Source organism: Cynocephalus volans, chromosome 12 (assembly GCF_027409185.1).
Source record: "Cynocephalus volans isolate mCynVol1 chromosome 12, mCynVol1.pri, whole genome shotgun sequence".
Taxonomy (NCBI): Eukaryota; Metazoa; Chordata; class Mammalia; order Dermoptera; family Cynocephalidae; genus Cynocephalus; species Cynocephalus volans.
In genome coordinates, this window is record NC_084471.1 from 69191436 (window position 1) to 69216984 (window position 25549).

General features: G+C 38.4%; 2 protein-coding genes across 4 annotated transcripts in view; one reads left to right on the plus strand and one right to left on the minus strand.

The window, feature by feature from the left end:
* DIP2B (disco interacting protein 2 homolog B) overlaps positions 1-25549 on the minus strand; it is a 220238-nt gene that overhangs the window by 83092 nt on the left and 111597 nt on the right. For all 3 annotated transcript variants that reach the window (XM_063074794.1, XM_063074793.1, XM_063074792.1), the window contains exon 3: positions 16540-16668. In XM_063074794.1, coding sequence (XP_062930864.1) covers positions 16540-16668 — 129 coding nt within the window. The remainder of the gene's footprint in view (positions 1-16539; positions 16669-25549) is intronic.
* LOC134391876 (histone H3.3A) lies at positions 22573-23310 on the plus strand. The gene has a single exon (XM_063115780.1). It carries the CDS (start codon positions 22582-22584, stop codon positions 22990-22992), a length of 411 nt encoding a protein of 136 aa, XP_062971850.1. The 5' UTR covers positions 22573-22581; the 3' UTR covers positions 22993-23310.

The window sequence follows — 25549 nt, forward strand, 5'->3', positions numbered from 1 at the left end:
TTATATACTTCATCAAACTTTTACCTAGTAGTTTTAGGATCCATTGATGATTCTTGGCTGAATCAAGTATTATTATAATGGTTACAATATACTGATTTATAATTCTACCATTCCTTCTGAATTTATTAGTTGGTATTTATTATAAGAAAAAGCTAGGGCCGGCCCGTGGCTTGCTTGAGAGAGTGTGGTGCTGATAACACCAAGGCCAAGGGTTTGGATCCCTATATAGGATGGCCAGTTAGCTCACTTGGGAGAGTGTGGTGCTGATAACACCAAGTCAAGGGTTAAGATCCCCTTACTGGTCATCTTTTTTAAAAAAAAGAAGAAGAAAAAGAAAAAGATTTCCTTTCTCCCTCATTTACTTATTTACATCAATATGGACCCACTGATTCTTATTTTATTCCCTGACTATTCCATTGCAATAATTATTTATTTTTATACTCAGATTATTCCAGATTTGGCCAATAGCAGTCCCTTCAAACTGGTTCCTATGTACTTTTGACACAGTCCTATCATTGTGAGCAGCTATTTGTTTTATGACATAAGGTGTTCCATGCTCACCTGATACTTTCCCTGCTCCAGCCCTGGAATTATACATTTCTCTAAGGAGCCCTGGCTCCTTTTAGTGAAGAATGAATAATATTTAGAAACCAAGTAGAACTAGGGGTACTCAGTGCTATTGAGGTGTCTTTCTTCCAAGCCCTTTCAACAGATAAAGGAATATAAAAACATAAATATTCCCACACATATAGCTACACCTATTTCTATCTATATTAAAAATGATGAGTTCATACTAATACCTCTAATAATTCCAATTCAACATCATTCTAATTTCCCCCCTTTCCATTTGTAATTCCCTTGTCTAACAGTAAGAAGCCTGGTTCACAATATTGTCAATATATTTTATTCATTCATTCAATCCTACAATACATAGAAAGGAGTTTCAAAATTGCTATCTCATACTGCTATGAAAAACAAATTTTCTAACTAGAGTTTAATATTTGTTTGCAGTTCTCTTTGTCTTTAGTTAAAATACTGTGTTCAAAAGTTATTTGGGTTAGTTCTCACCCATCCCTGCTGTGGTATGGTTATATTACACATACAGCTATGTTCATTTGTTTTTATTTGTATTCTATAGGTTTCTCCCAAACTTGCTGATTAAACATTAACATGGCTCCAAAAGTCAAAAGTATACCAAAAAGTAAATATAAAGAAGTGTCACTGCCCCACCAATCACTTCTACCTCAATCCCATTCGTTCTCTATAGGTATTAGTCTATCCTTCATATGTATGTGTATGTGTGTGTTTGTGTATATATACACACACATATACATACATACATACACATACATATATATACACACATACATATGACAGATAGACTAATACCTAAGGAGATTTTATATACACATATACACTCATTTTTCTTTCCCAAAAATAAGCAGGCACATATGTATTTTCTCATTTCCCCATCTTTCATATACAAAATGTAGCATGTTATATATACTTTTTTTTTTGACTTTGCTTTTTCCACTTGATATATCCTGGAAATCATTCTGAATGAGCTACTAAAGATCATCTTCATTCCTTTTTTACAGCTGCATAGCACTCCATTGTACACCATAGTTTATTCAACTACTATCCTATATTTAGGCATATAGGTGTTTCCAATATTTTATAATTACAAATAATGCTGCAGTGAACAGCCTTATGCAAATATATTTTTAGACTGATGAGTGTGTACTTCCTGAGTAAATTCCTACAAGTGAGACACCTAAATCAAAAAGTAAACACACTTTAAATTTTATTGCATCTTAGAAAATTCCCCTCCAAAAGAATTTTTATCATACTGTCTTACTACCAGCAGTGTATAGGTGAGGCTGTTGGGAAACAGGCACACCTCACCTTCAGAGTATAGTATTTAGCTTTCCCCACAGCCTCACCTTCAGAGTATATTATTTAGCTTTTTGATAGCTGAGGTTTGGTATACTAGTATAAAGTCTTAATTTGCATTTCTCTTATTCATTAGTGAGATTAAACATATTCACAGAGGACTTAAAAGCCATTTTATTATTTGTTTTTAAGTGAAGTGAATGTTCATGTCATTTGACCATTTTTCCATTTAATTTTTAAGTGTTCTTCGTATGTAAGGGATATCAGCCTTTCAACATATCTCTCAGATATGTCAGAAATATTTTCTTTCAGTTTGTCATTTGTCTTTTGATATTGTGGTATTTTTTTGCCATGCAAAAAAATTTTTTTAATTGTTATGGAAGAAAGATTTCAAATCAACAACCTACCTATACCTCAAGGAACTAGAAAAAGAGCAGGCTAAACCCAAAGTTAGCAGAAGGAAAAAAATAATAAAGATTAGAGCAGAATTAAATGAAATGGAACAGAAAATAGAAAAATACGGAGGAAGGGCCGGCCTGTGGCTCACTCGGGAGAGTGCGGTGCTGATAACACCAAGGCCACGGGTTCGGATCCCACATAGGGATGGCCGGTTGCTCACTGGGTGAGCGTGGTGCTGACAACACCAAGTCAAGGGTTAAGATCCCCTTACCGGTCATCTTTAAAAAAAAAAAAAAAGAAAGAAAAAGAAAAATACGGAGGAAAAAAAATCAAACTAGGAGTTGGTTTTTTGAAAAGATCAACAAAATTGACACAGTCTTAGCTAAATTAACTAAACAGAGAGAGAGAGAAGATTCAAATTACTAAAATAAGAAATGAAAGGAGAAACATTTAATTAATGCCACAGAGACCGCTATGATTATAAGTGAACAATTGCAAAACCTACTAGAAATATACAACCTACAAAGACTGAATCATGAAGAAACGGAAAATATAAAGAGACCTATAACTAGTAAGAAAATTGAATCAATAATCAATAACCTCTCAAAAGAGAAAAGTCCAGGACTTGATAGCTTCACTGGAGAATTCTACCAAACAAAAACAATTTTGGGGGGCAGCTGGCCAGTACAGGGATCTGAACCTGTCACTTTGGCGTTATAAGTCTGCACTCTAACCAACTAAGCTAACTAGCCAGCCCCACTTGAAGAATTAACACCAATCTTTCTCAAACTCTTCCAAAAAATGGAAAAGAAAGGGACACTTCCAAATTCATTTTACGAGGCCAGGATCACTCTGGTACCAAAGCTAGACAAAGATACTACAAGAGAAGAAAACTACAGACCTATATCCTTGATGAATACTAATGGAAAAGCCTCAACATAATATTAGCAAACTAATTCAACAGGACATTAAAAGGATTATACACCATGACTAAGTGGGATTTATCATGGGATGCAAGGATGGCTCAATTTATGAAAACCAACATATGTGATACATAGTACATTAACAGAACAAAGGAAAAAATCATATGATCATCTCAATTGAAGCAGAAAAAGCACATGCCAAAATTCAATACACTTCCATGATAAACACTTAAGAAATGAGGAATAAAAGGAAATTACCTCAACATAATAAAGGTCGCATATGAAAAGCCCACAGCCAACATCATACTCAACAGTGAAAAACTGAAAGCTTTTCCTCTAAAATCAGGAACAAGGCAAGGATGCCTGCTCTCATTACTTCTATTCAACATAGTACTGGAAGTCATAGCTAGAGCCATTAGGCAAGAAAAATAAAAGGCACCCAAATTGGAAAGGGAGAAGTAAAATTATCTAAGTTAGCAGATGACATGATCTGATATGTAGAACACCCTAAAGAGTACACACAAAATAACTATTGAAACTAATAAGCAAACTCAGCAAAGCTGTAATATACAAAATCAACACTCAGAAAACAGCTGTTTCTGTACACTAACAATGAACTACCTGAAAAGAAAATTTTTAAAAAATCTCATTTACAACAGTATCAGAAAGAATAAAATACTAAGGAATAAAATTAACCAAGGAAGCAGAAGACTTGTACACTGAAAACTGTAAAACATCAGTGAAAGAAATTAAAGACGACATGGGAAAGACATCCTGTGTTCATGGACTGGAAGACTTAATATTGTTAAAATGTCCATACTGGGGCTGCCTGGTTATAGCTCAGTTGGTTATAGAGGCTGGTGTTATTAACACCAAGATCAAAGGTTCAGATCCCCATATCATCCAGTTGCCAAAAAGAAAAAAAAAAAATGTCCATACTGCCCAAAGCAATCTACAGTTTCTATGCAGTCCCAACCAAAATCTTAATGGCATTTTTATTTTGCAGAAATAGAAAAAACAACCCTAAATTTCACATGAAATTTCAAAGGACCCCAAACAGCCAAAACAATCTGGAGAAAGAACAAAGCTAGAGGCCTCATACTTCCTGATTTTAAAACGTATTGCAAAGCTACAGTAGTTAAAACATTGTAATATTGGCATAAAGACCAACAGAACAGAATAGAGAGCCCAGAAATACACCCTCTCATATAAATTCAGATAATCTTCAACAACGACACCAAGACTACACAATGGGGAAAGGACAGTCTCTTCAACAAATCATATTAGAAAAACTAAATAGCCACATGCAAAAGAATGAAGATGGAACCTTATCTTACACCATATACAAAAATTTACTGGGGGCTAGCCGGTGACCTCGGTTGGTTAGAGCGTGGTGTTATAACACCAAGATTAAGGGTTTGGGTCCCGGTACCAGCCAGCTGCCAAATAAAAACAAAAACAAAAACAAAAAAAATTTACTCAAAATGGTTAAAAACCTAAACCTAAGTCCTGAAACTAAAACTCCTAGAAGAAAAACATAAGGGAAAGGCTTCATGATATTGGATTTGACAATGATTTCTTGGATATGACACCAAAAGCACAGGCAGCAAAGGCAGAAATGGACAAATGAGACTACAACAAACCTAAAAACTTCTGCACATCAAAGGAAATAATTAACAAAGTGAAAAGGCAACCTACAGAATGGAAAAAAATATTTGCAAACCATATATTGGATAAGGAGTACATTTTTACCTTGGTGATTTGTAATGCCTTCATTATTGTATATTAATTCCCAGATGTACTCTGGTCTACTTCTGAACTTTTTTTCTATTCCAATGGTCTGTCTGCTAATTTGTGTGCCACACCACAAGGATTTAATTACAGAGACTTTACAGCGTGTTTTAATACCTAGTAGCTCTTCTTTCTTTGGTGTTTTCCTACCTATTCTTACATGTTTATTTTTTCAAAAGAATTCCAAAAATGAGGATTCTAGCTCCATACGTAAATTTGATAGTGTTTTTATTGGGATTAGACTAATTTAGGGAGACCTAACATCTTCATGATGTTGAATCGTCTATGTAAGAACAAGATGCCTTTCCATTTATCATGTCTACTCTGGTGTCTCTCAGGGGTGTTTTAAAATTCTTCTTTAAGGTTTTACACATTTCTTAAGTTTATTCCTAAATATACTTTATCTTCTTTTTTTTGTTTTGTTTTGTTTTGTTTTTGACCAGTAAGGGGATCGCAACCCTCGGCACAGTGTTGTATGCATCACGCTCAGCCAGTGACCGCACCGGCCATCCCTAGATAGGATCCGAACCCACGGCCTCAGTGCTACCAGCGCCGCACTCTCCCGAGTGAGCCATGGGGCCAGCCCTACTTTATTTCCTTTTTGCTTTTGTAAGGAGGTTTACTCTACCATTGTATCTTTTAACTGGTTATTGTTTGCATATATGAAGGCTACTGATTTCTTTATGAATTCTATATCCTGTTACCTGAATAAATTGTTTTATTAAGTTAATTTTGTCATTGATTCTCAGGTTTTCTAAATTAATTATCATATCAGCTGCTAATATAGTTTTACTTCTTTTCTAATTCTTACACTTTTAATTGATTTATCTTTCCTGTTTGCATTGGCTAATAACTCTAGTACAATTTAAATGTTAGAATCTTTAAGATTTTTTAAAAAGCCCTTGCAAATAGATAAAAAAACAAACCCAATTAAAAACAAAAAAGTCTTAGGTAATGGACAGGTAGTTATAAAAGTAGCAGAAATGGCCAATAAACATATCACAAAATGTCCAATCTCATTAGTAATAGAAGAAATAACACTCCTACTAACAAGACAAAAGAGCATCCATTTCCCCACATCTATGGACAACACCGGACCATTACTTTTCTCATTTTTCCCAAAAAGATAAGTGAAAAATGTTACTTTATTTAGTTTTAAAGCAGTGCTCCTAACTCCTGGCTTGCTTTTATGACGTGGTTAAAAGATATGGTACGTGAGTGACAGAGATGAGCTTTAAAAACCAGGAGCAGGGCCAGCCCATGGCTCACTCGGGAGAGTGTGGTGCTGATAACACCAAGGCCACGTGTTCGGATCCCATATAGGGATGGCCGGTTAGCTCACTGGGTGAGCGTGGTGCTGACAACACCAAGTCAAGGGTTAAGATCCCCTTACCGGTCATCTTTAAAAAAACAAACAAACAAACAAACAAAAAACCAGGGGCAGAACAGATGAGAGAGATAGAGAGAGAGAGAGAGAGAGAGAGACAGAAAGAGAGAGACACACACAGAGAGAGAGATTGAGATTAAAAGGCAGATAGATGTGTGGGTGGGTTGAGTCATAAAGTAGAAAGACACAGTTTAATGCGTTACTTGCAAGCCATCAAGGATTCATGCCATTTTTACCAATTTCTAAGGTACTGACCAATTGAACATTTTTAATTACAGCAAAGGCAACAACGATTAAGTTCTGGACCATTAGGATATCACACATTAATTTTGGCACTATTCTGTGTACTGAGTGGGAAGGGGGGGAGAATCTTAACTTTATATATCACATTCCCCTGCCTTAGAAATTATGTTTCTTTTACATATCTACACAGCAAACAGCTATTCATCCCTCAGAATGGCTCAGACATCACCACCTCCATGAAGCCCATCCTTGACACTGAGCGTCTTTCACTGTCTGCCTCTTCTAAGCTGCCTCTGTACCTTGTATAGAATACTCCTTGAAAAAAAGGATAAGTTCCTAGAAGGAGAATTTCTGGGTCAAAGAATATGAATATTTAAAGTTTTAAAGATACTGTCAAACTGTTGGGCTATATTAAGAGCACAGTATGAACTTATTTTTAGCTCTGAGATGAAGTAATTTTATACTGCATTTATATTAATTATACTATTTTAGTGTCCTTAATGTTTACTTGGTTGAATCAAGATTGCCATATTTTATTGAATATATGATCTCATTTTATTTAAAACATATTCTGATTTCAGATATTTTAAAATGTGAAAAGTGTCCTTATTTTAGAAGAAATATGGTTCTTAGTTGTCTCGGAAAATAAATGATTAACTGCTTATACTGAGAGAAAGCACCTTCTCAATAGTGGAACAGGTGATACAGTCCCAAGATTGCCGACTAGAGCAGTCTGGGGCTAATACCCACCTCAAAAAGAGACCAAAACAACAGACAAATATATTTTGCTGGGAACGAATGAGGAAATATGCTGCAGAGCACCAAGAGAGTGATGAGATCCTTGGGCCAAGAATGGCACCAGAGAGAGCAGAGCAGGGCATCCAGCCTCTGCTCCACCACAGGGACCAACTCAGAATCAGGAAGAGAGAAGGTAAACTGGAAAAGTCCCCAGCTGTTTCCACACCCACTACAAACGCCAGTGATCCCCACCACAAGAGTCCCCCAGACTTTTCAGGGCCCAGGCCCAGTTGGAGAGCAGCTGGAAGAGTGTATAGCTGCACCATGGACGCCTAAGGAGAGGAAAACCCCTTCCACCCTGAGCAGCTGTGACACAGTGCCATCTTCAAGCCAAACCCACAGCTGGAGTGCACCCTGCACCAGATCCAGTGAGACTTACTCCCTTTGTCTGGAGGCCCCTGCTTGCATTCTACTATGTTCACACAGGTACCGGCAGGGCCACAGCGCTGGCTGCCTGGAGCCTAGGACACACAGAAAGACCTATACCTCAGTGTCTGAATCCATATAGTACTCTCTCCCCACAAAGGCAAACAGGTAGACCAGGTGAGCTAAAAAGCTGCCAAGGTGCAGTGGTTCCCCACATTCACCACCTGCCCTACATAGCTGGTGGATCTGCTGAACCCACAGGTGCCTGCACTGGCCTACAGCCACTCTGGTGGTAGCCCTGCCTCTACCCACAACACTCTACATGTATGCACGGGCACCAGCAGGACCACAACCCTGCAGACCCACTGAACTCACAGGTAACTGCATTGGCCCACAGCCAGCCCAATGGTAACCCCATCTCCCCCAGCAACCTTCTAAATGTTTGTATGGGAGCCAGCAGGACCACAACCCTGCAGACCCACTGAATCCACAGGTGCCCATACCTGCCCACAGCCAGCCCAGTGGTAGCCTTACCTCTCCTCACAACCCTCCACTCATTTGCACGGGTGCTGGCAGAACCACAACCCCAGCTGCCTGGAGCCTAGGCCAGACAGAGGGATCGAGACCCTAGTGTCTGAGCCCATGCAACACTCCCTTCCCTCTCCCCCAGGCAGGCAGGCACACCAGCTGGGCAGGGAAGCTATCAGTAAGCAGTTATTTCCCACATCCACATGTACCTGCCCTGCACAACCCATGAACCCACTGAGCCCACAGGTGCCTGTACAAATGGCCAGCCTGGTGATGTGATCCCTCCTTCCCACTCAGCCCTCCACAAAGCCATCAGGGCCTGCTGCTTCCTTGCAGGTTTTCTAGAGGATCAACAGCTGATCTGGTGGTCCTCTACAAAGCTGCCAAGGCCTGTTGCGCCAGGGTATACCTGCTCCCAGACCAAAACCAGAAAGGGCAGGGGCTTTGATGCTCCAAGTCGGCCTCTACACAGCTGCTGGGCTCAGCTGCACCCTCCAGAGAGCTGCTGGGTCCTGCAGCATCCATGCAGGCTTGCTCCAGGCCCAAGAGCTGATCCAGCAGCCCTCTACAGAGCTGCCAGTACCTGCGGCACCAGTATACACCTGCTCACTGACCACCAGTGGATCACCCACCCCAAAAAGAAACTGCCAAGGGCCCCACTACCTAGGTCACAAAGGTACCCACAGACAACTCCAAGATTGAATACAGCTGAAGAAGTTGCACAAAGGCTGCACTACTGCAGTCCCACAGGTGCAAACTTAGAATGCCTAACCTGACTGTCAATTTATAATACTTTTACAGGAGAGAGTCTCTTCCTTAAAAAATCACTCCTAAAATTAAAAGAAAAGACTACACCACCAGATGTCTAGACATCGACGCAGACATATGAGAAGCATGAAAAAATAGGGAAACATGACTACCCCAAAGAAGACTACAGTTCTCCAATACCAACCCCAAACAACATGAAATTGATGAATTGCCTGAAGAGGAATCCCAAATGGCAATATTAAGGAAACTCATATGATGAAAAAATAGAAATCACAATGACATTAAAAAAAAAAAAAAAATCCAGGACATGTATGAGAAATTCAACTAAGAGATAGAAACAACAAAAAGGAACCAAGCAGAAATACTGGAACTGAAGAATTTATTCAACAAAATAAAAAGTGCAACCAAGAGCATAAGCAGCAGGCTAAAACAAGCAGAAGAAAGAATTTCTGAACTAGAAGATAGGCTTTGTGAATTAACACAGTTGGACCAAAAAAAAAAAAAGAATTTTAAAAAACAAAGAAAATCTACGAAATCTTTCTGATAACCTTAAGCATAAAAACATCTGTATTAAGAGAAAGGAAATGGCATTGAAAGCTTATTTAATGAAATAACAGCTGAAAACTTCCCAAGTATTGGGAGAGACATGGTTTTGTGGATCTAAGAAGCTCAAAGATCCCCAAACAGATTCAACCCAAAAATGATCTCCCTGAGACAATTATAGTCATATTTTCAAGTCAGAGACAAAAAAAATTCTAAAAACAGCCAGAGAAAAGCTTCAAATCACCTATCAAGGAATCCCCATCAGGCTAATAGCAGACTTCTCAACAGAAGCCCTACCAGCCAAGAGAAAGTTGGATGACATATTCAAAGTGCTAAAATACTACAGCCAGCAAAGCTTTCCTTCAGAAATGAAGGGAACAGTAGCTTTCCCAGACAAACAAAAACTGGGGGAATTTACCCCCACAAGACCAGTCCTTCAACAAATCTTCAAGGGGATCCCATGTCTGGAATCAAAAGAGCAATATATATCACTATAAGTACATGAGAAAAAATAAAAACCACTAGTAGAACAGATATCAAATGAGAAAGAGAAAGAAAATATATCTTACCACTACAAAAAAACACCAAACAACAAACAATCAAAGGGAAAGAAAGAAACAAAATAAATACAAAACCACCATAAAGAAACTAATAAAATGGCAGGAATAAGGCAATACGTTTCAATAAAAACCCTGAATGTAAATGGATTAAATTCCCCACCTAAAAGATATAGACTGGCTGAATGGATTAAAAACCTAGACCCAACTAAATACTGCCTGCAAGAAACTCACTGCACCAATAAAGACACACATAGACTAATAGTGAAGGGATGGAAAAAGACATTTATGCAAATGGAAACCAAAAGTAAACAGGAGCTGTCATACTTATCAGATAAAAGAGACTTCAAACCAAGAAGATGTAACAATCATAAATACTAATGCACCCAACACTGGAGTACACAGATATATAAATCAACTGTTATCAGATGTAAGGAGATAGACCCCAACACAGTAATAGTTGGGGACTTTAACATGCCACTCTCAGCATTGGACAGATCATCTAGACAAAGAATTAGCAGAGAAATATTGGATTTAAACAGCACTTTAGACCAAACAGAATTAACAGACATACAGAATATTGCATCCAACAACTACAGAATATACATTCTTCTCATCAGCACATGGATCATTCCCCAGAACAGACCACAAGTTAGGCCATAAATTAAGTCTCGACAAATTTAAAAAGACTGAAATCACATCAAATACATTTTCAGCCCACAATGTAATAAAATCAGAAATTAACAACAAACAAAACTCTGGAAACTATACAAATACATGGAAATTAAACATGCTCCTGAATGACAAATGGGTCAAAGAAGAAATAAAGCAGGAAATCAAAAAATTCCTTGAAACAAATGAAAATACAAGCACAACTTACCAAAACCTATGGGATACCACAAAAGCAGTACTAAGAGGGAAGTTTATTGCAATAAATGCTTACAACAAAAGAATAGAAAGACTTCAAATAAACAACCTAACATTACTCAAAGAACTAGAAAAACAATAACAATCCAATCCTAAAATTAGTAGATGGAAAGAAATAATTAAGATTGAAGAAAAACTAAATGAAGTAGAGACCAAAAGGATAACACAAAACATCAATGAAACAAAAAGTTAGTTTTTGGAGAAGATAAACAAAATAGATAAGCCATTAGACAGACTAAAAAAAGAAGAGAGAAGACTCAAACAACAAAAATCAGAAATGAAAAAGAAGTCATTACAAGGAATACCACAGAAATGCAAAGAATCATTAGAGATTATTACAAACAATTATATGCCAAAAAATCTAAAAACATGAAGGAAATGGATAAATTTGTGGACACATACAAACTACCAAGACTGAACCAAAAAGAAATAGAAAACCTGAACAGACCAATAATGAGTAATAAGATTGAAGCAATAATCAGCAGTCTACCAACAAAGAAAAGCCCAGAACCAGATGGCTTTGTTGCTGAATTTTACCAAAATACCTATCCTTTTCAAAATATTCCAAAAAACTGAAACAGAGGTCATTCTCCCAAACTCATTCTATGAGGCCAGCATTACCCTCATACCAAAATCAGATGAAGACACAACAAAAAAGAAAAAAGAGAAAGCTACAGGCAAATATCCTTGATGAACATAGACACAAAAGTCCTCAACAAAATATGACCAAACAATACAACAGTACATCAATAAGATTATACAACATGATCAAGTGGGATTCATTCCAGGGACACAAGTATGGTTTAACATAGCAAATCAACAAATATGATACACCACATCAATAAAAACAAGGACAAAAACCATCTGATTATCTTAACAGACACAGACAAAAGCATTTGACAAAATTCAACATCTCTTCATGATAACAACTTTCAACAAACTAGGTATAGAAGGAAGGTATCTCAACACAATAAAAGTCATATATGATGAACCCACCATCATCATCCTGAATGGGGAAAAACTAAAAGCTTTTCCATTAAGAACAGGAACAAGACAAGGATGCCTACTCTTACCATTCCTACTCAACATAGTATTTAAAGTATTAGCTAGAGCATTCAGGCAAGAGAAAGAAAAAAAGGACATCCAAATTGGAAAAGAAGAAGTCAAATTGTCCCTATTTGCAGATGACATGATCTTATATATAGAAAAAACCTAAAGAGTCTACTAAAAAACTCCTAGAGCTGATAAACAAGTTCAGTAAAGTTGCAAGATACAAAATCAATCCACAAAAATCAGTAGTGTTTTTATACACCAACCTGAACTAGCAGAAAAAGAAATCAAGAAAGCAAGCCCATTTACAATAGCTACCAAAAGAATAAAATACCAAGGAATAAATTTAAACAAGGAGTTGAAAGATCTCTACAGTAGGAACTACAAAACACTACTGAAAGAAATTAAAGAGGACACAGAAAGATGGAAAGACATTCCATGTTGATGGACTGAAAGAATTAACTTTGGGGAAAAGTCCATTATACCAAAAGTGTTCTACAGATTCAATGCAATCCCCATCAAAATACCAATGACATTCTTCACAGAAACAGAAAAAACAATCCTAAAATTCTTATGGAATAACAAAAGACCCCAAATAGCCAAATCAATCCTTAGCAAAAAAAATAAAGCTGGAGGCATTACACTACCTGACTTCAAATTATACTACAAAGCTATAGTAACCAAAACAGCATGGTACTGGCATTAAAAACAGACACACGGACCAATGGAACAGAGTAGAGAACCCAGAAATCAAGCCACATACTTACAGCCAATAACAGAACAAGAGCAAATCAAATGCTCACACTTATTAACTAAAACTAGCACATTTCCAAAAGTATTTCCATGTGTAATGGCAAACCTGACAAAGCTAGGGAATTATTCACATTAATATTAGGTCTGTTTAGATGATTAATAATTATGGAGCATGTTCTTCCCTGCCACAAGGATTCACAGCACCAGATCACCACAAAATACATCAAGCCACCCAACTATTATCTAACATGATAAACTTTGGGCCATACACTGGTGTCAAAAGATGTTCACAGTTACTCTATTAGCAAAGCCTCTACTGAGAAGAACAGGCAGCCCTCTTAACTGAATTCGACGCAGCGTATGATTCATCTCAATATTTGATAAAGAAACCCCTTCCAAAGTTCAGTCCCCAGGTATGGCTGGCTTTGGACATCAATGTCAGAAGCATGTGGAAGCTGGGTACTGTTTCCCAGCAGTAACGTTTGAGCTGATTAAGGTGAAACAAATACTCTCTTAAAGTCTTTTCTTATTTTTGTTGTTTGTTTGGGGTGGCTAATTTCTCAAGAGATTAACATCAAAGGAGTTGTCAGAATGACTTACAGTAAGATTACTTCCCATCTCAGTAACTGTATTTTCTACACGTGGGGCCATATTATCACATGCATGTAGAAAGGTTTATCATGCCTTGATGTGCAGGAAAAAGAGGTACTAAATAAGTAGTGTATTTGAAATGTAAGGTCCCTCTCGGCTAAGCACAAAGAACAGAATCAGTGCAGATGACCTAACTCTGAAGAAATAGAAGCTCTTTATACTGTGTCTGAAACATGAAACAGAGTCTATTTAGGCTGATTATGATTGGTTGAAATGTCATAGGTGTTAATAAGCTTCCACCGAATAAGAGAGGATTTTCCAGGTAGACTCACCAACATTACTATTAAATCCTTCCTGTACATTCATCACTTTATTCTGAATTCTTGCAACTTCTTCTAAATACACTATAAGTTCTTAAGCTATTTTTGCATGTGACATGTAAATGTAACCCTTCCTCTAACTGCAGGAGCAAAGAGGCAGAAGTTCAGGTTCCATCAACTTCTGCAACTTATCTGTTCCACTTCTACTGCTGCTGTTGGCTTCTCAGAAACCATCGATTTCCCCAATGTGCTGGGCTTTCTTTTGCTATATAGTTAAACAATTCCTAATATACTGAAAAATGTGATTTTCACCCAAAGTCTATGCTTGTATGCCTCTTTCATGTTCCCTCTCATGATAGTATTTCAGTACTTCCATAGATTTCAATGTCTTCAGGGGTTTTTGTTTGGTTTTTTTTGTTGTTGTTGTTGTTTTAAATACTTTACCTCCTTTCCTTCTCTACCTCCTTTCTGGTCTATTTCTTGCTACTACTGTTTAAAAAAAAAAAAAATCCCAGTGAGATAAATATCTAAAACCCAACTGTTAAACCCTCTTCACAGATCCCTCAACCAGTCAGCCACCAAAAACAAACAAAAAAAAACCAGACAAAAATTAAAATAAACAAAATAAATAAACCTTCTTCAGAACCCTTTCACCTAACCCAGTCTCCACAGTCTACTAATACCTGACTCACAGACTACACTGTCTAAAATTTGGGGTACTCAGAAAGAACTGATGTAAAAGAACAGGGGATGGAGATCACAGCTGGATTTTATTTTTTCTTTTGTCTTTTTCGTGACCGGTACTCAGCCAGTGAGCGCACGGGCCATTCCCATATAGGATCCGAACCCGCGGCGGGAGCGTCGCCGCGCTCCCAGTGCCGCACTCTCCCGAGTGCGCCACGGGATTTTTGAAGGTGAAGCTCAAAACTTTAGTAAATGAGCTCACTAAAGCCATTTTCTATATTTGATCAGCTTAGATATAGGATGTAGAGAATCGTCTTTTTGGTTCCTTACGAATCCTTTTATTATATGCTGTAAAAACAGCAACAAACAAACAAACAAAACAAAGGGAAAAAAACACAAGAACTCCCAGAAGGCCAGGGATGAGAGCTATAAAAGCTAAAACCCTCCTGGACAGGTCAGAACATGCTGCTGCTGAAGTTGGGCCCCAGCCTCCAACGGCGACACTGGGTGCCTGGAAATCAAGCTTGGGTATTTGCCAATAAATAGGATCACCTGATACGCTCTGCTACTTTCAGCCTTACCTCCCCTCTAATCCATTTCTTAACTAATAACTACTTTTATTCCTTCCTTTTTCCAAATATCTACTTAGCTTTTATATAGGGTAGGTCCCGTGACAGGCACTGGGGACACAGCCACGGGGGGGAGCCTATAGTCTGCAGTGGAGTGAGCTACTTGAACACACAGAAAGCTGATTGTGTTATTGCTCTGCTGAAAATCTTTCAGTGACATTCAAGATTCCTCAACGTCTGGTCTCTGGTAATCTCTGTAGCCTGATCTCCCACCTCTTTTTGGCCCTTGCATTCTAAGTTGTGGCTACAATGAAGAACTACTTCTGGGTTTACTGTCTGCAGCTATTTCCCTGGCTAACTCTCACCTGTCTGCCATGACTCAGCTTAGATGTCTTACTCTCTGAGCAAGCTTCCCCTGGTCACTCAAGAAAAATTATGATGCGGTGTGCAACCTCTTTTTTTTTTTTGACTGAACACTTCTCATCCCCTCTTTCCAGAGCATGAAAATACATATCCACTAAATCAGTTCACAAAATGGCTGACACAGCTCTGCAACTGTGTCCCTTCCTCTTCTCTAAAGCAGTTTCTGAGAGAATGTGACATACACTTTGTTTTATAATTTGTGAAAAGGTGAAGGCAACCTTAGCAGGTACAAGGGAGACAAAAATTTGGAGAAAGTAAAATAATATTCCAGTTAGTTTTTCGGATTAATTCTGCCACCCCTTAAAAACAAAAAAAATGTGCCACAGAGACTACTGTTGGCACAGTGGATGGTAAATGGACATCAGAAGGGCTCGTTATACCACACGTCCTACCGGGGGTCTATGATTTGTTTCTCTGCTCAGAGTGGCACATCTGGTACTGGTGACCAGGTGACCCTGAACACGGTATGAGCAGGAACATGCTGCCACTGCCAGCCACAGCACCTTGCCTTCTCCCTTCTCCTGGGTACTTTTTGGGATAGAAGAAATAAAGTTTAAGAGTTTACTAATTCAAAATTTCATTGTTGAGTTTCTGTTCCAGCTCCATTAGTTAAGAGACTAGTTAATCAATAGCTGTGGCAAACACAGAAGGACCTGCCTCTTCTCACAGAGTCCACTGAGCTCTCCCAGCAGAGCTCACCCTAACCCTCCACCTCCTTCTTTACTTATTTATTTACACTGCCTTTGTGCTGGACGGGCTCCCCTGCTTACACTGTTAAATTCCTCGAGGGCAGAAACAGTTTTATTTGCTGCTGAATCTATAGCAAATATTGAGTATCTACTACATCTGATACAAAGTAGGTACTAACTAAATGATTAATAAATTAATTAATATACACCTGTTGGTGCCTCAAGGAAAAAAACCAAAACAAACATTAGAAGCTCTTGGGATACACAGTTCACACACACAGTTCACACCGTAGTCAGTAAAAACTACTCAGCTGGTAATCTTACAGTTACTTCTCACCTGATCGGTATCGTTCATCCCTGGCTCCCCCAGATCGAGTTCGGTGGTACTTAGAGGGAGCAGAAGTCTGACTTGCAGATGGAGCAGGTGTCTGATTTCTATGTTCCTTCTGTACTGCTGAATCAGTTTCTAAAAAAAAGGAATGTTGGAAAATGGTTATCCAATAACAATAATAGCTAACACCTTCTGAGCACTTTAAACATCCTCAGAACACTTTGAGGTAGGTGCTATTACCCGATCTATAGTAAAGGGTTAGAGAGCTTTCATATATATACATAAATATGATACAAAGACATCCAGGCTACAAAAAAGCCATAATATCATGTGTAATATCATCTTAGAGCCTTAATTTTCAACAGGCTGATAGAAGAAAAATAGCAAGAAGATATAAAAGTGAAAAGGCCATTCCAGAGACTCCAAGGAGTGGTGGTGTTGGGGGAGTGGGGGTGAGTGCATCTGACCCCCTAATCCTGCACAGTGATAACAAAGAATAGCTTAAGGAGCTTTAGCCACCATACCATCAGTCACTCCAGATAAACATATAATTCAAGCAAAAACAGGGTGCTTGTTATGCCAATGTATCTTCATGTCAAGTCTACTAGCCTCTCTTCCAACTGGAGTCACCAGTGAGCCTGTCCCTTTCCAGTTCCTGGTCTGCCCCATACTCTGCCCTCCTGACACTTACTGTCTTATCAAGAGTATGGGGAAGGGGGAAATAAACAGGTAAATAAGCAAAAGAAAAACACTTTCCTGGTCTGCCCCATACTCTGCCCTCCTGACACTTACTGTCTTATCAAGAGTATGGGGAAGGGGGAAATAAACAGGTAAATAAGCAAAAGAAAAACACTTTAAGTTCTGATATTTTACTGCTTTTTTAAAAAAAGATGACCGGTAAGGGGATCTTAACCCTTGGCTTGGTGTTGTCAGCACCACGCTCAGCCAGTGAGCTAACTAGCCATCCCTATATAGGATCCGAACCCGTGGCCTTGGTGTTATCAGCACCGCACTCTCCCGAGTGAGCCACGGGCTGGCCCCTTTACTGCTTTTTTTTTCCCCCTCAAAGAGTTGGCTCCTAAATCATTTCTTTAAAAAATTGTAGTAAGAACATTTAACTTGAGATCTGCCTTTTTAACAAAATTTTAAGTTTACAATATGGTATTGTTAACTACAGGCACAATGTTGTACAGCAGAACATACATCATATTCATAACCGAAACTTTACACCTGTTGAAGAGCAACTGCCTATTTCCCCTTCTCCAAATCCCCTGCCAACCACCATTCCACTCTGCTTCTACGAGTTTCACTCTTTTAGATACCTCATGTAAGTAGAATCATGCATTATTTGTCCTTATGCAACTGGTTTATTTTACTTAGCATAATGTTATCCAGGTTCATCCATGTTGTCATAAATGACAGGATTTCTTTCTTTTAGACATATTTTAAGTTTCTTAAACAGCACTTAGTTGTGCCCAGCAAGGCAGCTTACACACAGCAAAGTAAGTGCCCAATACAGTAAGATATCACCTGTGCAGCCAACACACTGCTCTAGACTGCAGATCTGTAAAGACAAAAAATGAAAAAGCAGACTCAAAGCACAGTGGTCTGGGGAATACAAACAACAGTCCCACAAACCCAAGTAAAGGCTGACAGCATTAAGGTATTACAGGAACTGGGATGCACAATAACAATGTTGTATCACTTTAAAAAAAAAAAAAGGACATCAAGGTCATGGGTTCAGATCATCTAGACCAGACAGCCACACACACACAAAAACGTTAGCATGCTAGAGATGCCATATGTAGAAGCTCTAGTGGATAGTCCCAGCTGAGTCCAGCCTTCCCCCTGCCCCTGCCAAGGCACCCAAATACAAATAAGCCATCTTCATCCAGGACAGCCCATCCACTAGGTGAAAAAAATCACTGAATGACCCAGCTGGCACCATGCAGAGCAAAAGAATAACCAAAATGAGCCATGCCCAAATTCCTGACCCCCAAAACCCTAAGAAATAGTTTAAAAGTTTCTTTTTAAAAAATGATATATGGATAACTTTAGGATGTCCTATACTAATGTGTTTTTACAAATCTAGAAATGCTTATTTTTGGTGGTTCCTGGTAGCTGAAATTTTCATTATAACATAAAACTGAGTAGAACATGTTTTAGACACTGAGATTCTTGAAATGTCTGGGGTTGTAAATTGAAGTTTTAATCAACTTAAATTCTCTTGACAGTCCATTTCACAGAATACCCACTAAATTCTTAATATTTTCCATAACTTGATTCCTTTGTTAGTTTTATTAGTCTGGATTAGGGGTCAACAAACTATAGGCTTTGGGCCAAATATGTCTGTTTTTATAAACAGACTTACTGGAACACAGCCACACTCATCTATCCATTGTCTATGGCTGCTTTCACACTATAAAGGCAGAATGATCTTCAAAGCCTAAAATACTTGGTATCTAGGCCCTTTACAGAAAAAGTTTACCAACCCCTGACATGTAATAATAAAAGGTAACTTTTACGTGTTGCTTTGTGCCAGGCACTGTGCATAAAGAAGTTTTTAAATTTTATCTTATTTATTCTTCACAACAACACTATGAAGTCAGCACTATCACTACCCTTTTTTTACAGAAGGGAGAACAGAGACACAGATTAGTTTACTCAAAATCACATAGCCAGGGAGTGGCAGAGCCAGGATTCAAAACCCCAGGTCTAGGGCTGGCTCGTGGCTCACTCGGGAGAGTGCAGTGCTGATAGCACCAAGGCCAGGGGTTCGGATCCTACAAAGGGCTGGCCCGTGGTTCACTTGGGAGAGCGTGGTGCTAACAACACCAAGCTAAGGGTTAAGATCCCTTTACATGTCATCTTTAGGAAAAAAAAAAAACAAAAAAACCCAAGTCTAATTCCACTGGTTCTCAACCAGAAAAGGTAATGAGAAAGGATATAAATATTCTCCCAAAATTCTTAAAAGGGAAGTAATCAGAATTAATAATTTAGTTTAGAAGCATTCAAATGCTTCAGGATTTATAGTCAGCAGTAAAAAATTAGTTAAAAAAAGAAACAAAAAACAAACAAACAAAAAAACCCCACCTGCCATCATGCAAAAGATTCGGCAAAAAGCCCCTCCAGATAAAGTTTTCAGCCAATCATTAGAAAAATTACTTTAAAAATATATTCCAATTAACTTTAAATACAGAACAAAAAATTAAGAAGGGGCTATTTTTATTTGTATGGTCAGATGATACATACAGAAGGAAATTAGATTAGCACACATGAACTACTTTGCTTGTAAAAACCCACAGAGAAAATGGTTTGACTTCGAGCACCAAGTTTTAAAACACTAGCTTTTATCACTATTTTTGGTTGTAATGAATATACAACTGAATTACCTATCACTGGTTATTTTATTAAATAAGCAAATTTGCAGACCAAACCACCCTGCTAAAAAACATGCTGCTTCCAAATTAGACAGCTAATAATCCAAACGGTGAAAAGAATTAATATGGATTCTTACTTCACAAAGGAGGGACATAAAAGGTTTATGTTTTTGTTTTTGTTTTTTTTAACCTCTCTCACCTATGCTTTTACTTTGTGTTTTTCAATGCAATTAATTAAAAAAACTAAAAGAAGATTATGTAGGTTAAAGAATAAAAATTATTACAATGATAGGGAGGTAACAGGGGAACTGGGAGTCGATACAGTTGTCTGTGGAAGAACTGGAAAAAAAGAACATTCCACTCAGGATTACCTAGAGATTACCACATATCAAACTAGAAAATATAACACAAATAAGGACATCTGATGAGAACTGAGAATCAGATGACACTTAGCCAAGAGATCTACTGCACTGGCACCAAAAAAAAAAAGTCTCACAATATGCTCTTCACCAAGGAACATTAACATGACACTCTGCAATGTTTATCTCAGTTCCCTCAGGAATTCAGTCATGCAAACAGACCACGTCTCTTTTGGATCTAAAATAATGATAAACATTTCATCATAGTGTGCCAGAAAAGAAACCAAAAGGTTGCTCTGCAGTTTCAATAAATGACTGACGAGTACCATCAGTGAGCATTCCTCGGGTGCCCAAAGCACAATGCCACAAAAACATGGGTTTCTGATAGAAGAGCTTTGGTCCAAGTATGTAATACAACTGCATCAAGTTCACAAGAGGCTATCTAAAAATGTTGTAGAAGAAAGGAAAAAGAGTACAGTGAATTCCTAAGAATGAAATCACTTTAAATATAACAGGAGAGCTTAACAACAAAGCCCTGTAGTTAATCTTTTTGAAATGTGATTAGTCACTCTCTAATTTATATGAATTTCATAAAATTTTGTTTCCATGTACTAAAGTTTTTTTAAAATTTAAAAATTTAAATACATTTAATTGTGTATTGAAAATTCTGAAAGCAAATACAGTAAAATTTAAACAGTAATTATCTCCAGGTGATGAGATTCTGTATGATTTTTACAGCTGACCTTTGAACAACATGGGTTTGAAATGTGGGTGGTCCACACATAAGCAGATTTTTCTTCAACAAATACATGTACAGTTAATGTATTTCCTCTTAATGATTTTCTTAGCCTTTGCTTTCATCTAGCTTACTTTATTGCATGAGTACAATATGTATTACAGGTACGAAACGTGTGAATCGACCGTCTATGTTATTAAGTAAAGGCTTCTGGTCGACAGCAGGCTATTAGTGGTTAAGTTTTGGCAGAGTCAAAAGTATATGCCAATTTTTGACTGCACAGTGTCCCTAATCCTGGCGTTGTTCAAGGGTCAGCGATATGTTTTTCCATAGGCTTTACTGGGTTTTATAAATTTTCTATAACTTATAAAAGATCTTTTTTCCTGAGTGTAAAAATAATAGATGTTCACTACGGAACATCAAGAAAATAACTAAGTGTAAAGAAAAAAGTAAAAATTATACTGATTTTTCTCAATTTGAAGGTAATAACCACACAGAGCAGATTCCTACCAAAATAAGATAAAATAAAAGTTGTCAGCTGCCTAGATAAATTATGAAACTATGAGCAGGATTTTCTAGCCTTAAAATCAATAACCTGTTTCCTTTCTCCAAAAGCAACTGGCAAATCAATGTATATTTGGTGGAGAGGGAGAAAACTATGTCCTGGTTAGATTAAAAAATTTTTGGAAGACTTATTCCCACCTTATCTTATTTGCACGGACAACAATTTGCCACGGACAGGGACAAGAAACAATGTACCTCAGGCCTCATCAAAGAGAGGAGGGAGTCTGGGGCGCAGGGCAGCTGAGCATTACTGAACAGCATGTGTAATGTCAGTGGCTCTGGCAAGATGCTGCCTCAAGGTGAGTCATTCCTTCACCAGGTTTCACACTCCAACCAGATCTGAGAAATTACCTGGGATGCTAAAATACAGATTCCTCTGTTTTTGAATAAGATGTGTACATTTTCACTGCCATGGTAAGGAAAAGCTAAAAGCAAAGATAGAATTAACTAAATGTATCAACATAATGAGATATCATATGCCATTAAAATTTAAAATAAGGGGCTGGCCCGTGGCTCACTCGGGAGAGTGCGGTGCTGATAACACCAAGGCCATGGGTTCGGATCCCACACAGGGATGGCTGGTTAGCTCACTTGGGAGAGGGTGGTGCTAACAACACCACGTCAAGCGTTAAGATCCCCTTACCAGTCATCTTTTTAAAAGAAAAAAAATTTTTTTAAATAAGACTATGCAGACACTTCGATCTAAAGGAAATAATGTCATCTGATAAATGAATACAAAATGTTCACAATGTACACAATGATTACAACTGTTTATGTAAAAACAATTTATACACAACACTGAGGATCAGATGGGACATAAAAATCCCACTAGTATTTAGAACGAGGTACTGATGAGGTACTTCACCATTTCACTGTTTTGTTTATAGAAAGAGAATTATGGGTTCGCAGCCGCCGCCGCGCCGCCGTCGCTCTCTCCAATGCCAGCGCCGCCTCTCGCTCGCCGAGCTCCAGCCCGAGAAGTGGGGGTAAGTAAAGAGGTCTCTATACCATGGCTCGTACAAAGCAGACTGCCCGCAAATCGACCGGTGGTAAAGCACCCAGGAAACAACTGGCTACAAAAGCCGCTCGCAAGAGTGCGCCCTCTACTGGAGGGGTGAAGAAACCTCATCGTTACAGGCCTGGTACTGTGGCACTCCGTGAAATTAGACGTTATCAGAAGTCCACTGAACTTCTGATTCGCAAACTCCCCTTCCAGCGTCTGGTGCGAGAAATTGCTCAGGACTTCAAAACAGATCTGCGCTTCCAGAGCGCAGCTATTGGTGCTTTGCAGGAGGCAAGTGAGGCCTATCTGGTTGGCCTTTTCGAAGACACCAACCTGTGTGCTATCCATGCCAAACGTGTAACAATTATGCCAAAAGACATCCAGCTAGCACGCCGCATACGTGGAGAACGTGCTTAAGAATCCACTATGATGGGAAACATTTCATTCTCAAAAAAAAAAAAAAAAAAATTCTCTTCTTCCTGTTATTGGTAGTTCTGAACGTTAGATATTTTTTTTCCATGGGGTCAAAAGGTACCTAAGTATATGGTTGCAAGTGGAAAAATAGGGGACAGAAGTCAGGTATTGGCAGTTTTTCCATTTTCATTTGTGTGTGAATTTTTAATATAAATGCGGGGACGTAAAGTATTAATGCAAGTCAAAATGTTTGGGTGAACAAGTTTCAGCAGTTCAACTTTATAACAATTATAAATAAACCTGTTAAATTTTTCTGGACAATGCCAGCATTTGGATTTTTTTAAAATAAGTAAATCTCTTATTGATGGCAACTAAATGGCGTTTGTAGCATTTTTATCATACAGTAGGTTCCATCCATTCACTATAATTTTCTAACTGAGTTGTCCTACATGCAAGTACATGTTTTTAATGTTGTCTGTCTTCTGTGCTGTTCCTGTAAGTTTGCTATTAAAATACATTAAACTATAAAAAAAAAAAAAAAAGAGAATTATGTATAAAATCAAAGTAATTTTAAAAATCATTAAATACAGATAAGTGCTGAAATGGAAGCTGCCGTCCTCACAAATTTAATCTTCTTCATACCTTCTAAATTCTAGTGTGAAATATAACAGAGATCCAAAGAAAAAGACTACTTGCTGATTATTACACAGCAACAGCTTCAGTTTTAGTCTGTTGTGCAGAGTATCCACTAGGGGTCACCCTTATGTTTAAATAGTAATGATGTTACACGGTTTAGTAACAGTAAGTTTAAGAAAACCGCAGATTTTTAAGTTCTTCTATAACACAAAGCCTTCCTTCTCAATGATCAACATGTACATAATTTATTTTTCTTTGGCAAAAAGAGACAATAGAATCTTATCTGTTTCTATTGTTTGAATATAATAACAATGATACCTGGAAAAGATGATGTGTAATAGTGTAAAATTAACAAAATTTCCATTCAGGAAGAAGAAAGCAAGCCACCTTCAGCTTCTTATCTTTCAATTCTGCCTATGCTTTACAGATATTCTCACTTGTAAGAGTAATAGACTGAAGAAGGATGGGCTCTGAGAACCAAGTAACATAATAATTCAACTTTTTATTTTTGTTCTTTTTTATGGGTGTGTGGCTGGCCGGTATGGGGAATTGAACCCTTGACCTTGGTGTTACAAGGCTGTGCTCTAACCAACCGAGTTAACCGGCCAGCCCAATAATTCAACATTTTAGGAGTGAACAGAACAGCCATGCTGACTGGTTTTGGTGCTGGCATCCGGAGAAGGAACATATTAAACAAGTGACTGATTCACATGTATCTTTTTCACTGTGGCATGTGCTAGAAGGAAAAGAACAAGGTTCTCTGAGACCACATAATGGGGACTTTAACTTGTATTAGAGTGTCAGGGAAGGTAAATGTCTGTTAAAAGAAGACACTGATGCAGGACTTAGCTAGGCAGAGAAAGGGAAAAGCCATGGTGTTTGTAGAAGGCCAGTGAGGGAGAAAAACCTTGACAAGACTCGGAAGACAGTAAAAGAGTAGGGTGTTACAAAATGAGGCTGGAGAAGAAAAGAGGGGTCAGGTCAGTTGTCTGTCCTAAGCCAAAGAGGCAGTATTTGAAGGGATTTAAACAGGAGATGACAGAGTAACAATGACAATAACATTTCTATGGCCCTTTAAATTTCCATAATACTATCTTATTTTATATTCACAATAATGCTGTCTGACAGATACTATTAACAAAGCAGAATGCCCATCACACATTTGTTTTTCTACAGTGAGTGTGCCAATAATCACCCTGAAACATAGAGCCCTTACTCTCCGACTCCCATCCCATTCAAGAAAGGGGGGTGATGGTACCTTGAATCACCAGGGAAGCCTTCTCTGAGAGGCTAAGGCACCTGTGAATTACTGGGGAGAGCCTTCCTTAGGAGGACTGGTAATTAACCTCACCACCTGGGGGAAGGAACAGAGGAATGAGAGTGCTGGTGTTTGGAGTCTAGAAAGGGGGCCACCTGCCTCATTCCCATGGGTGGATTCTGGGAGTGAAAGGGATTAGCAGTTTTGGGTCTGTGAAGTGGCAGGCATCTGAACAGATTCCGAGCCAGAGCTTCATGGGCACCTTGACATCAGGATAATGGCTGTGCGGGAGACTAAAAGAGCACAATACCAGGCTGATCCAAGCAGAGGGCTTCTTCTCCAGAATGCATCAGAGTGGCTGATGCAGGAAGCATGCTTAGCAGTAGGTCAGTATTACTGGTGACATGGGGAGGACTCACACTCAGTAGTATCCTGTGAGACACTGAGAAGCAATAAGCAAAGTGTGGGGCTCTTCCTCTTTAAGTGTGAAAGCTGGGCTGACCACCTCTCTTGTACGTCTATATCCCTGGGGGTTCTTGGGCAATTCAGGTGGAAAAAGAAATCCCGAGAGAAGAATACCAGACTTCCTTCTGATAAGCTATGTGGGGAGAGATATAATAGCAATGTGTGCTCTAGTTCATAGTAATTTTAATACTAACCAAACCC